This window comes from Psammomys obesus, unplaced genomic scaffold (genome assembly GCF_907164565.1).
Source record: "Psammomys obesus unplaced genomic scaffold, mPsaObe1.curated_primary_1811, whole genome shotgun sequence".
Lineage (NCBI taxonomy): Eukaryota > Metazoa > Chordata > Mammalia > Rodentia > Muridae > Psammomys > Psammomys obesus.
The window spans coordinates 34,502,785-34,516,058 of NW_026596046.1; the positions used below are offsets into that span (position 1 = coordinate 34,502,785).

The window sequence follows — 13,274 nt, forward strand, 5'->3', positions numbered from 1 at the left end:
CTGTATCCATGCATGGGCATGCTTTTCTGCCTGTCCCCATGCACGTGCATGCTTTTCTGCCTGTATCCATGCATGTGCATGCTTTTCTGTCTGTATCCATGCATATACCTACATGTACAACTGACAGAAAGTGAAAGATTATTTTCTTTTGTGTTCTTTTTATTCCATAGGTGGTAGAGAAATGGGCCAGTCAGGATATGTGAACTGTCTTTCCTATTGCAGCTGTCCCTGAGGGAGACTTCCTTCCCTGCCCCCACTTCAGTGGAGGAACCCCTCCCCTGGGCTCAGCATACCCTTCCTCCTGATTGCTCCCAGATAGGGTAAGGCCGCCCATCTTTCTCATTCTCTCCTCCTCAAACCTGCTTGTTTTTCTTGGTGACAGGGAGAGCTGATCTTTCTCAACCTATTAACAATGGTCATCATAGAAAATGAACAATATATGCAAGCCAGGTGCCCTTACTCTCCTAAACACATTCACAAGCATTTTCTCATTAGATCATCAAAACCTTTCCATAGATGAGATCCACTTATTGCCTGCATTTCACAGAGAGAGAAACCGAGGCAGGGTGGTGAAATGCTAAGTAATTTAAGTGTCCAAGTCCACATGGTAAGTATTCTCACCTTCTCTGTAGTGACTGCCCTCCAAGGCTGGCACTAAAGTAAAAAGCATTGCCTTTGCTTGCTTTGTGAGCCAGAAAAGTGCATCCCTAGACACTCCCTGTACCCCAGGCCCCACACCCCCAAGCCCCTGCCCTGTTGCCTGCCTCTCTCCTCCTTTTCACAACCAAGGCCTTTGGAAACCTTGTTTGTGTTGCCTAGCCTCCCCTCTCCACTCTTCAATTCAGCAGTAGTTAGTTCTCCCTCCCCTGGATGTGACTGTTATTTCCTCATTCACCTCACCTGACTTCCCAGTTCTCCCTCAGGCACTTTCTTAAGCTTTGTGTTCCCTTGGGGTACCTGACAGCAAAGTGGGCACTCCCCACACTCCTGTTTACTTCTCTACAATTAGTTTCTGGTCTTGCTTTGGTTTCTGGGTTTTTGTTTTTGTTTTTTGCCTTTTTTCTCTTTTATTTTTTTTTCCTTCTCCACTTCCTTTTCCCCTCTGACTAGGTTCTTACATGAAAGCCACAGCCCTAACTGTTTTTTTGATTGTTTAGCTGCATTTTGGTTTTGCTGTGCTGGAGATGGAACCCAGGGCCTCCAACATACTGAGCAGGTGCTCTGCCACTGAGCCCAAGGCCCACCAGCCTGCTCTTGAAACCTGTTCTTCAAGATGTCAAGGTTTCTGCCCTCCCCTTCCCAGCCTAGCCAGTCCTGTCCACTCAGCCATACAAGGTTGTGTGGTAAACAGTGTTTGCAGTGTTTAGTGTCTCGGTTTTACGCGGGTCCCTGTGGCTTGCACTGGTCTTATACAGCACTCGTTTCTTGCTGTCCCATTGCCAGTCTCTTTCACTGGGACCAGTTTTGTCAGACCTCCCTTTCTCAAGCTCAGCTCCGGTCATGACGGTGTAAAGGTCAGAAGATGACTTTTTCTCCTAGTCACCTAGACTTTGAAACCACAGTTCCCACAACCCCACCTCCACCCCTCATAGCAATACTGTGCAGAAGTAAACATTGTCTTTCCTGTTGAGCCGCACTCTGGGAGTCCCAGATGCAATCTTCCCCTTCCTGAGACTGATAGTTTCTTCTTGTGCTCCTCAGTGTCCTCCTCAGTCCCATAACTCTTTCTGTTTGAACTACTTATTCTTCTCTCCATCATTAAACTCAGTTGACCCCTCAAGCCAGACTTATCCAGTCTAAACTTGGTTTCCTCACTACTTTTCCTAAAGTGTGAGCCCCCTACTCTGAACTCTGTTAAAACAAAGACAACCGCCTTTCTCATTTGATCCATGCACTCCTCTGTTAAGGGAGGATGTTGCCCCCACTTTACAGATGAGGACTCTGGAGCTTGGGGGAGTAGAGGAACTTGCTTATTACACAACAAGGCAAGACAGAACCAGGATTCAAACCAGGTCTGTCTGAGCTGAACCTGGGATTCTGCTGAATTAGGATTGGGTTGAAATGGAAAGGCCAGGTCCTGCCTCCCTGTTCTGTTCACAGCAGCCCCATTTCTGAAACAGAGCGTCTTGGTCCTCAGAGGTAGGATGCACAGGACACAGAGGTCTTGGTGGGCTCGTGAACAGCACTTGGGGAGGGCTCCCTATACCTTTTCACTCTTCTGACTCCCCACTGCCCTTGTATCCCTCAGGGAGATGGTGTCTTCAGGAATGTACAAAATGGACAATGGCAGGCCTTGCCTCACCAACTGCTTTCCAGCAAAAAATCTCACTCGGATACCAGAAGAAGGTGAGGTGACTTCTCCAATTGCTGCCTTTTCTCCACACCCAGCTCCTCCTGCCTTGCACGATTTTTCTCATTTCCTCCTACACCACTCCGTCCTGTCCCCTCCCAGCCCTCTTTTCACAGGAGCCTCATAGGCCTTCTGCAGTATGTGTTTAACCACAGTGGCTTCTGTTCAGTGGCCTCTGATTGCTGACACCCATAGAGGCACTCCGTGTCACTCACAGTCAAACCCAACCCTTCACGTCTGCCACAGCCCCTTTCCTTTATTTATGTTTCTTTCCTAGGCTGCTCTTTTCACAAAGCTCTTCAGTCTGTTTGGAGTACTCCAGCCTTCATTGAAGTTAGCAAAGGCTTCCAATCCATGAAGCCCTGCCCTTCCCCCACTTTTACAACAGACCATCTTTTGACCCTTTAGTCTTATGCATGTTTCCCCCGTTTCTCCTGTTAGATAAGGAATCAAGCTCTGTTCAGCTCCTAAGTGAAAATGCTTATACTTCTCTGGTAGTTTTCAACTATCCAACTATTCAAAAACTCCCCTGGAGGAGGGACTTCTAAAGCAAGCACGAGTGGAACACTGCCTAGAAGTTAGGCAGCCCTGTTGCTTTGGATGGTCAAGAGAGGAGTCCACCTTGTTTAATCTTTGGCTTTGGGACTTGTTGCTACTCTAAGTATTTTCTTTTCACCAGTGGGGGATTGACTAGTCAATGCCCAAAGCACGAGTAACGAAAACTATGTATGTGCATTTACACACATAAATACTGTATTTTCCCATAAATGTAGACCTGATAAGGTTTATTTATAAACTAGGAAGAGCATGAGATTAACATACAGAGTTAAAACAGAGTTCTAGTCAGCCAATAGTAAATAGAATAATTATATTAATATGCTGAATGAATAAGTTATTGTAAATTATTCTTTATTTTTGGAATTCTACTTCATATTTTTAGGCCACAATTGAGAACTAGCAAGGTTTTTATTCAAAAACCTTGAATAAAGGGGACCACAGAGCCAGGTGTGGTGGCACACTCTTGTAATCCCAGCACTTGGGGAGGCAGAGGCAGGCGTATCTCTGAGTTTGAGACCAGCCTAGTCTGCAAAGCAAGTCCAGTACAGCTAAGGCTACACCCGAGAAACCCTGTCTTGGAAAAAAAGGGGGCTGAGGGTGGGGCATATGGTGAGGTGGAGTGGGGGTGGGAAAAACACAGAATACATAGGATACAACTCTAGCCTAGGCTTCAATTTTTTGAGGCGTATAGTAAATAGAGACCGATCACAGGCCTCACACATGACAGGGCTTTACCCCTGAGCTACATCCCAGCCCTGTTCCCTGCTTCTCCCGAGTGATTTCATTTTTCGCTTAGGTGTCCTTCCTGACCATCTGCTTGCTTGAGTCCTTTAAGGAAACTATCAGTATGGATTTATGCTTTCTCTCTCTGCCTCAATATCTCCCTACACACACACGGAGACAGAGTCAGAGATAAAGCCAGAGACAGACAGACAGACAAAGGAAGGAGGGAGGAAGGTGTTTTCTGCATGTATTGGCATGCACACTCACTGAGAGCAAGGGGTATAGAAGTAGTGAAGAGTCTCCGCGTTGCTTAGACTTTGGTTTTTAAATACTATTCTCCAATGAAAGCAGTGATAGCTCCCCAGGAAAATAGAAATTCACAGGTCTGAAGCAAGGAAAAGAGAATTCAGGTTGGACCCTAAACATCTATGGTACCAGAAAGTAAAGACGTGCTCAGAAAAACATTGAGGACAGGTAGAAAGGACACAGGAGCCAGATGACATAGCCAAATCTGGGACAACCTAAACAGGGAAATAAATAATGGCAGGATTGGGTTGCAAACGTGCAATAAATATGCATGAACCCATGATATAAATAAACATTTAAGTCAAGAAAAAAGTGGGAGAGAAGAAACATTCTTTTCTTGTGGTAAAAATCTCATTAATGAATAGCGATTACAAGAGGGAAATATAAAATCACTATTCAAATATGACAGCAATATTTTTTTTGCAGGTGAAACCCACTTTTGGATAATATGTCAGTCAGGATTCTTTAAAGGAGGAGATTCTTTAGTAGGAGACAGGTAGATTTATAGATGGATAGCGAGATAGACAAGTAGACAGAACAGGAATTGGTTCTGTGGCTGTAGAGACTTAGGTAACCCCTGGAGAAGAGCTGATGCTGAAGTGGGTGTTTGTTTGTTTGTTTGTTTGTTTCCTGATGGTGAGGATAAAACCCAGTGCTTTGCACAAGACTGGTAAGTGTTCTACCACCGAGCTGCATCCCAGCCCATCATTCTTTTTCTTGTGACTGAGTCTCTCTAGGTAACCCTGGCTGTCCCAGAACTTGCTATGTAGAGAAGCTGGCCTTGAACCCACAGAGATCTGCCTGCCTCTGACTCGGGAGTGTGGGGACTAAAGGTGTGCGCCACCATGCCTCACCCCACATTGTAGTTATGAAGCAGGACTTCCTGTTCCTCTAGGAAATCTCAGGTTTTGATCCTTAAGTTTTTCAGCTAACGGAGTGAGGTAAGGCCACCCACATTATCAAGTACTTCTCTCACTAACATCAGTTCATCATAGACACTAACTGAACCTACCAAATACTGTCACAACAAAAATACAGTGTTTGAACAACTGCAGATTATAACCCAGTGAAGCTGATAGACAGCTACTTGGGATGCTACAAAAAGGGGGTAGAAGTATGAGAAATGAGATATTTGAACAACGTTCTAGGTAGAGTTATTAATAACAAAGGTAAAAATAGGAGCTTCTCAGTAGTGAAAGCAGGCAGACCCCATTCTGCATAAGTGATCAAAATTAGCATTGTAAGGCTGGGGGAGTGGCTCAGTAGGGAAAAGCACTTGCAGCAAGCATCAGGACCCATCCCCAACCTTGTAAAAGCTAGGCATGGCCTTACACACCTATTACCCCAGATTTGGGGACAAAGACAGGGAAATTTATGGGGTTTCCTGGCTGGCCATCATGGTTGAAATTTTGAGCTTCCGGTTTTCTGAGGTAGAGAGTGACAGAGACAACCTCTCATATCATGCACATGCACAGCTTCTACATGCACAGCTGCACACATGTGAACATGCACTCACACATCATGCACGAGTATACCACACACACACACACACACACACATAAAATAAACACTATCACTCAGGAGGCTGGGGCAGGAAGATTGTGAGCTGGAGGCCAGCCTGGGCTGCATAGTGAGAACCTGTCTCAGAAACAAGTTACAGCCACCAGAAATAGCGCAGAACGAGTTCCCTGAAATGATGCACAGAGCAAGGCACAGCTTGTTTTTGTGGTAGCTGGCCAAGTTTAAAGCATCAGTCTGATCATGGGAAAGCATCAGACAAGTTCACACTGGGGGAGAGCTTATTCTGAATACTTTAACATTTAATGTTTAACTGACAAGTGCTCTTCTCAAGTGTCAAGCCAGCAGAAGGGAAAAGAATGGAGGACTGTCTTTCCAGCTGGAGCAGACTAAGGAGCCACGGCAGCTGCGTGTGATGTGAGATCCTGGCCTGGATCCTGGGACGGAGGGAAGACATTAGTCAGGAAACTGCCAAATTTCAAAGTAGGGCTGACATTAGTAGCTGCTGTTACATCAGTGCTAATTGCTCGGGTGTAGTAATTGCATAGCAGTTATAGAAGGGCAGACCATTAGGGAAGCTGGGTGAAGGCAATGTGGCAATTTGTACCATTCTTACAACTTTTCTAGAAGTCTAAAATTATCTCAAAATGAAAAATTATTAAGAAGAACAAAACCAAACAAAAAAATCCTCCCTTGATCTCCCTTTTTGCTGAAAGGCTCTGTTTGGCTTCAGCACATTTTATGGTCTGCTTGTCCCGACCCCTCCAGCTTCATCTCACACTGATCCCCTGGCACATCTGGGCCTTTCCTCTTGACCACTTTGAGTTTTCACAGCAACTCTTATTGTTATCTTTAGGAGTCCAGGATATGAAGAGTAAGGCAAAGAATACCAAAGTCTATGTCCTAGATGGGGCAGCTTTGGTGGTGGTTACCAGATTGCCTGGCCCACAGCAGGAGCGGGAAATGCCTCACATGGGACCAGAGCAAGCTGAACTGGCAGCAGTGTTGAGTGTAGGGCCACAGCACCTCAGATATTACTGAACTTTCGGAGGTCAGGCCTTCTGTTGTGTTCATTCTCATAACTGCAGCTCTCAGCACAAAACAGATGTCCATATACATCTAAACAGATGACTATTTGGGTTCACTAAGTCATTTACGTAGCAGCGGTCATGGTGGTAAGTTCAGTGCAAGCCATGGGGACATGAAGATGAGTTAGTCAGATGAGGCCCTGCTGCTACAGAGTTTCTATCCCAGAGGGTATGTGAACAACAAATGAGTAAATGAATAATATAATTACAGATTGCAATTAATGCCATGGTTAGATTAATTGTGAATGTGAAAGAGAGCAGATTGCAGAATGCCACCATGATTTTAAACGAATTTGCTATGAACTTCATAATCATTTTTTTTTCTTAGATAGGATTTCATCTAAGTATGATGAAACAGGCTGGCCTCATACTTACTGTGTAGCCAAAGAGGACCTTAGATTCTCCTGTTTCCACTTTCCAAGTGGTGGGATTACAGGCGTGCTCTACCATAACCAGTTTTATACAGTGCTGGGGGCAGATAAACTGAGGTCTCCATTTGTGCTAGGCCAACGCTTGGCCAACCTGAGTCCCATCCCTAGCCCTCCCAGTCTTCTTTTGGCTGATGCATGGAAGCCAGGTCACACACAGGCCTTCCCAGCAGCTGACCAGTCAGGGAGAAACTGGCTAGCTTTGAGACAGTGAGCGAGGAGGACATCACATAACAGGAAGGAGCTGATTTTGTCTCTTAGATGAACAGTAGACTTAGGAGGCACACATTTGAAGATAAAGTAATTTGGAAGCCATGTGCTTTTCCCTTGTTAGCCCTTTCCTCTGTAAGCACTGAGCTTAGCAGCTGCTTGAATGAGACATGTATACAGACACCCTCCAGCAGTACAGAGTGTCTGAGTGTTAGCACTCCGGAGCTATTGGGGCTTTAGCATTAGAGAGAAATATTGTGTATTCATACCATTGGTTTTGGAGGAGTTTGGCCCTTCTTACTGGTCTGATCTTTCCCACAGGCCGAGGACACTGGTTAGTGGCTCGGAAAGGCAATATGAAGAATGTGGGTAAGGTGCCCACCGAAGTTCAGGAAAACCCGAAGAAAGTATCTTTTGAGATTGGATTGAAGAAAGCATCTCAGCGGGATAACCAGGCAGAAGTTCTTGGACACACCTTGGACCGGCCTTTTCTGGTGAGAGTTAATGCATGCCTGAGTGGTTGGCAGGGTTATCTAAGGCTAGGGGAGGGGAGGAATGAGGACCCTCCTTCTTTGCTCTTGTCTGACTAGGGCGAAGGACCACTACTCCTATCCCACTCCAAGCTATGAGAGTGATGGTGGCAAACTGAGTGTGGCTGACGGTGAAAGAACCCTGGAAATTTCCTTTACGACATGGGAAGCCTTTCCATACACCCTGCGAGACAGGCCCAGTGTTACCATCCTTACTATATTGTTGCCACTGGTAGAGGGGAAAAAGAGACCCCACATATAGCCAATAAATGGCCAGACCAGAATTAGAACCCTGATTACTGACTCTAAAAGTTGTACCTTTATATTCTATAAAGTGGCCAGACATGGCATGCACCTTGAATCTCTGTACTTGGGAGGCAGAGACAAGTGGATCTCTGTGAGCCTACATAGTGAGATCCTGGCTCTAAAACAAAAAATACATTATATGAAGTGAAAAGTCTTTTGTGAGCTGGAAAAGCAAGTGTTTCATCAATAAAGGGAAACTGAGGACCCTATGCCAGTGCTGAGGTGGAACGAGAGATTCCTATGTGCCATGCTGTACTCTGCTCTGGGGTGACTTCTCCAGGAGCAGGCGAGACCAGGGAGGTCTCACTCCCCCAAAGCCTTACACCTTTACCCTTTGGTTTTAGCGTCTTCCTGGAAGCAGGAGGATTCATCTCTTCAGAGAAGGCTGGGTGCTGGGTTGGAGAGCAGCCAGGCAGTTTCACATCTGCTCCGTGCAATGCTTCAGTAGCTTGGCAAGCAAAGATGGATTTTGTAAATTAATATTAATGGGCAGCGTGGGTTCTCATTGCTCCCAAAGTAGAACTCTGGTAGCCCCCCCCCCCCCCGCTTGTTCCCGCATTCTGCTTGTGAGTCCTAAGACATGTTTATCAGAGGTCGGAAGAAAGCGTGCTTGGCCCCCCTCCCCTCCCTGAGCAGCACAGGCTTCCGCAGAGCCTGGGCACTTGCTTCACTGTTCTGACCACTGCTGGCTGAGAGCGCAGAGAGTTGAAGCAGCGCCCCGAGGCGGAGCGGACCGCGTCACTGCACAGTGCTCTTTCCTCCCTCATTTTCAAACACAGTTGACCTGCATAGCCACTATTCCTCAGCCACGGGTCCAGACAACCACAAACTGAAATGTTCAAAAGATAAAGCAAAAGTTTTCTCTGTACTGCACATGCGCATACTTTATATTTCTATTCCTTAGACAACATGGCATAACAACTATTTTCATACTCTTTGTACCATATGAGGTATTGTTCATTGGCATGCTGCTGTTACCTGCACTGCTGCTTAGGGCAGAAAAAGCAAGGAGAATGCTCTTCAGAGTAATGCCACCTGTCAGTTTGCTGGTTTGAACTAGTTTGAGAGTTACATGGCTCGTTCAATAAGAGATGATGGCGGCGCAGTGGCTCCAATAGCCAGGTGGTGGTGGCACACGCCTCTACTCCCAGCACTTCTAGGAGGGAGAGGCAGGCAGGTCTCTGTGAGTTTCAGGCCAACCTGTTCTACAGAGTGAGTTTCCAGGATAGCCAGAGCTACACAGAGAAACCTGTCTTGAAAAACAAAATGCAAAAAAAATATTGTAGCAGAAGAGACTAAAGGAAGATAGAAGATAGACTTGATGACTGTTTGATAGACGTTCCAGGACTTGGTAACGGTGGGAGTGTGGACGGGGGTGAGAGGCAAGAAGAGAGAATAACCTCAGGTTACTAGCTTGCTGACCAGTTAGTTTGTGCCAACATGGAGGTAATATTACCCAAATGATGTGTTTGGGATCTGTTATATAATAGTTGTGGAGTAGCACTATAGCTCAGTCTCCTTTCATCTTTCTGCTCTGTCATTCTCAGCCTGCTGACTTGTCCTCTTGGGCTGACCCCCTTCATCATTCAAAATTGACTGCAGCAATTCTGATCATCACACACACACAGAGGACAGCATCCAGAGGTAGAGAAGGGGTTACCACTGTACCGTGCCTGTCTTTAGAAGAAAAGGCATCCCTAAACCGGTCACCCACCCCTACTCTCAGCCGCCAGCATCTCGCTGGCCTGACCTATACATCCAGTCGTTGGTTGGAGGAATGAGGCCTTGACAGTTGTCTGGGACAGGTTAAATCTTGCTCTTGGGGCTGTAGTGAGAACATGTCCACTTTAAGGAAGGTGAATGACCTTCGTGTTCTCTAACAGGGACGATGTAGATGAGTGTTTATTGGAAATGTTGTCAACATCTGGCACATTGATCTCTTCTGTCTTCCTATCCTTTCTAAGTGGGTCAGACATACTGATCTTTAAGAAACTGCTGTCAGCCCCCACTTAAGCCACACTCTTATTCAGAGCCAGTGTGGATCCACATGGTTTCACAACTCCCTCTCCCTCTTGCTTTCCCCTGCCTGGGAGGCCTTGGCTCCCCCTGCCTACTTTATAGGATCATCCCCTGTTCTGCTCTTAGCTCTCAGTTGGAAAAATTACTTCAAGTAAATGTTTTCTTGTTTAAGGCTAAGGTTGGGCCCTCCTCTTTCCACATCCCACGGGTTCCTGAATTTCTCCTTTAAAAAAAAATCATTACGTTTCTAAGTACTTGCCCTTTGGCTTCCCACTAAGTGGGCACTCTGTGAACGTATAGAAAGCATCTGCTACTTCCCCGCTGTCTTCTCTGAGTCTGATTAGAGTGTCTTCATAGTAGGCACCGTATGGGATGGACTGGGGCAAGGAACTCTGTAGCACTGAGCTAGGAGATATTCTAAAGCTGATATTTGATCCTGAAGCTGATATTGTGTACAGTGACATAAGGAAGACTGATGTGGTAAATAAATGATATCGAGCTAATAATGGTTATTAGCCCTCTAATTACTACAGTGGTATTATTTAACCCGCCCTTATTTCACCTTGGGCTGGTCAGATAATTCCATCTACACTGTGTCATATCTCAGAGCTCGAATCCCACTTATCTGCTTTGATCATTCTTAATTGGGCTGCCTCCTATCCTTAATTCCATAAATACTTGCTTATCCTTCATCTGGATAGATCCTTTCCACATCATTCTCGGAGTCCTTCCTCCTGGCCCATGTAGTTTCTTTTCCATGCTAACCCATCGTGGCTTACTCCTCTCTTCTCTCTTCCTGTCTCTCCCTTCACCAAGATCCTTTCTGCCCCCCAAAGCCTGCAAACCCTGGCCGCCCTTCCACGTCCACCTTGCCCAGGTCTGTCTGCAGTTTAGTGGTTAAACAGAGGGACAAAGTTTACAACATCATTTGGGGTATGTAGCAGGCCTGGGGCGGGGGGAAGCAATTAACACAAAACGGACAGCACCAGACCAACCCAACAGTGGACAAAAGTACACAGCTTAATGAGTATAGGTTGGATCCATACCATAGATCTATCACGTATGAGTTATAGAGCCCCACGCAAGACGGCTTCTGTCTCTCAACCTCATTAAAGAGAGAAGTAAACCTTTACCTAGTAAAAGAAAGCTTTAACACACCTAATAAGTAATAAGAAACACTAGTCACATTAAATGAGGTTCAGTTAGGGCTAAACAAAAGTTTGCTAGTACAGTCAGTATAGTTCATGGACCAAAGTAGTATTCAGCTAGTACTTGGTGATGAGTGAGGGAGGGAGGGAGGGAGTGAGGGAGTGAGTGAATGAATGAATGCACAAACAAACAAATGGCAAGTTTATGAAAGTGCCCAGTGAGAAAACACTCAACAGAAATAGCTGAACTCATCATATTCTGCTGGGCCCTTGGGGACTAACTGTGTCCTGTGTTCCAGCTGAAGCACCACAGTGTGAGAAAACCATCAGATCTCTGCACTGTCAATGTGAGCGGCCTGAAGTTCTCCAAGGTGAGGCCAGCAGCAAAGATGTGACCGAGCCAGATGTGATGGGGTGTCCAGATGCCCTGGTTTGTGTATGGCAATTCCACAGTCCCTGGTAACTAGAAATCAATTATGTAGAAAGATGGAAGAGGGACAGGCAGGCAAGAACTCACTGTGCGGGAAAAATATCCATACACAAACTTTGCATTCACAGGAATTAGAAGAACTGACCTTAGGAATCTGTTCTTGAGACTGGGGCATAGAACATGCATTAATCAGCCAGGGTAGACTGTAATTCCTTGTGTAGAGTTCCCACCACATGAGTTTACCATATGGTAGGGGTAGAGAAACTCTTACCATGAGGAGAAATATACAAGAATATGTGTAGCACCATTGTTTGTAATGATGGAAAATTTGAAACAGACTAAGCGTGTACTGCTAGAAAGGAATAACTTGTCATACACTCAAGGAATTCAAGTGGAAAAACTGGAACTATGTGTATCAACACAGATTAATTTCCAAAGAGCTACACATATCTCACATAAATCTCAAAAGCATGCTCATGAGTAAAAAGGCATATTTTACCATAATATGAATATAAAGTTTAAAACATGTAAATAACCCTATTTACTTGATGGATATAAACATAAGTGTATATGTAATACACATAAAAATCAAGAACAGGGATGAGGTGTGGGGTTTGGGGGGCCACATGGAGGGCGTGGGATGGAGGTCATAAGTCTTCTAATGGTTTCTTTGAAGTTTAGACAGTTCAGAATCAGATCTGTTCAAACTGGGTCATGTTTGGCTATATCCTCAAAGTGCCACTGACTGCTTTTCCATGCGTCTGAAGTGTTCCAGTGTAGAAGAAAGCGGGGTCCTCAAAGCCCTGCCCGCTTGGCTGCTCTCGCACTAAGAACCTCTCTTTGTCCTTTAGGCATTCGTCCTCTGGCTACTCTGGTGCTGCCTTGGGGCTCCTGGGCAGGGAACTAACACTGTGTTTTTCTGGAATGCTTTCCAACAGGCAAAGGAAAAGGACTTCAAACATTTTACATCCGTGATTTATATCAATGCCTCCGAAAACCTGCTGCCTCTAGGTGAGCTTTGTTTGTCCGTGCACCTGTGAGCGGCCTCTGGTCTCTCTAGAGTGGCCAGGGCACTGGAGGGAACACAAATCTCCACTCTGGCCCTGTGCTGTCACTCAGCACATTCCTCTGTGAGCTGACACTCCTCTCCACAAACACAGCCGATCCTTTACTCCAACCCTGCAAGCCACCTTGCAAACTCCAGGGAGAGAAAAAGCTTCTTAGTAATTCAGCAAATCTACAGTGACCCCTGCTGGTGCCAGGACTGTGTGGCCTATAGAAAGAAGCCTACCCAATTCCTGCTCAGGAGAGCTTGTGATTTGGTAGGAGACATGGGCTCAGACTCAAACCAGAAGCAAGGCACATAAAAGTAACGGCACAGGGAAATTAGGAGATGCTATGCAAGCATACAAGGAGGATGCTAACCCAAGCCAGCGAGTTAGGAAAAACTGAGAAACAGCACCTAAGATAGATCGAAAAAGAAATAAGCTGACTCAGCAAGGTGGCCCAGTGGGTTACAACACCTGCTACCAAGCTTGGTGACCTGAATTTGATCCTTGGGACCCACATGGTAGAAGAAAGGAACCATCTCCTAAGAAATTGTCCTCTGACACGTGTGTGTGTGTGTGTGTGTGTGTGTGTGTGTGTGTGTGTGTGTGTG

General features: G+C 45.8%; 1 protein-coding gene across 4 annotated transcripts in view; it reads left to right on the forward strand.

Moving 5' to 3' along the window:
* The first annotated feature begins 2,252 nt into the window (after positions 1-2,252).
* The window catches only part of Xrra1 (X-ray radiation resistance associated 1), a 64,241-nt gene continuing 53,219 nt past the window's right edge, over positions 2,253-13,274 (forward strand). For 3 of the 4 annotated variants that reach the window (XM_055623089.1, XM_055623091.1, XM_055623092.1), the window contains exons 1-4: positions 2,253-2,346; positions 7,503-7,675; positions 11,484-11,555; positions 12,553-12,625. In XM_055623089.1, coding sequence (XP_055479064.1) covers positions 2,253-2,346; positions 7,503-7,675; positions 11,484-11,555; positions 12,553-12,625 — 412 coding nt within the window. The remainder of the gene's footprint in view (positions 2,347-7,502; positions 7,676-11,483; positions 11,556-12,552; positions 12,626-13,274) is intronic. The other variant, XM_055623090.1, reaches the window with a different exon arrangement.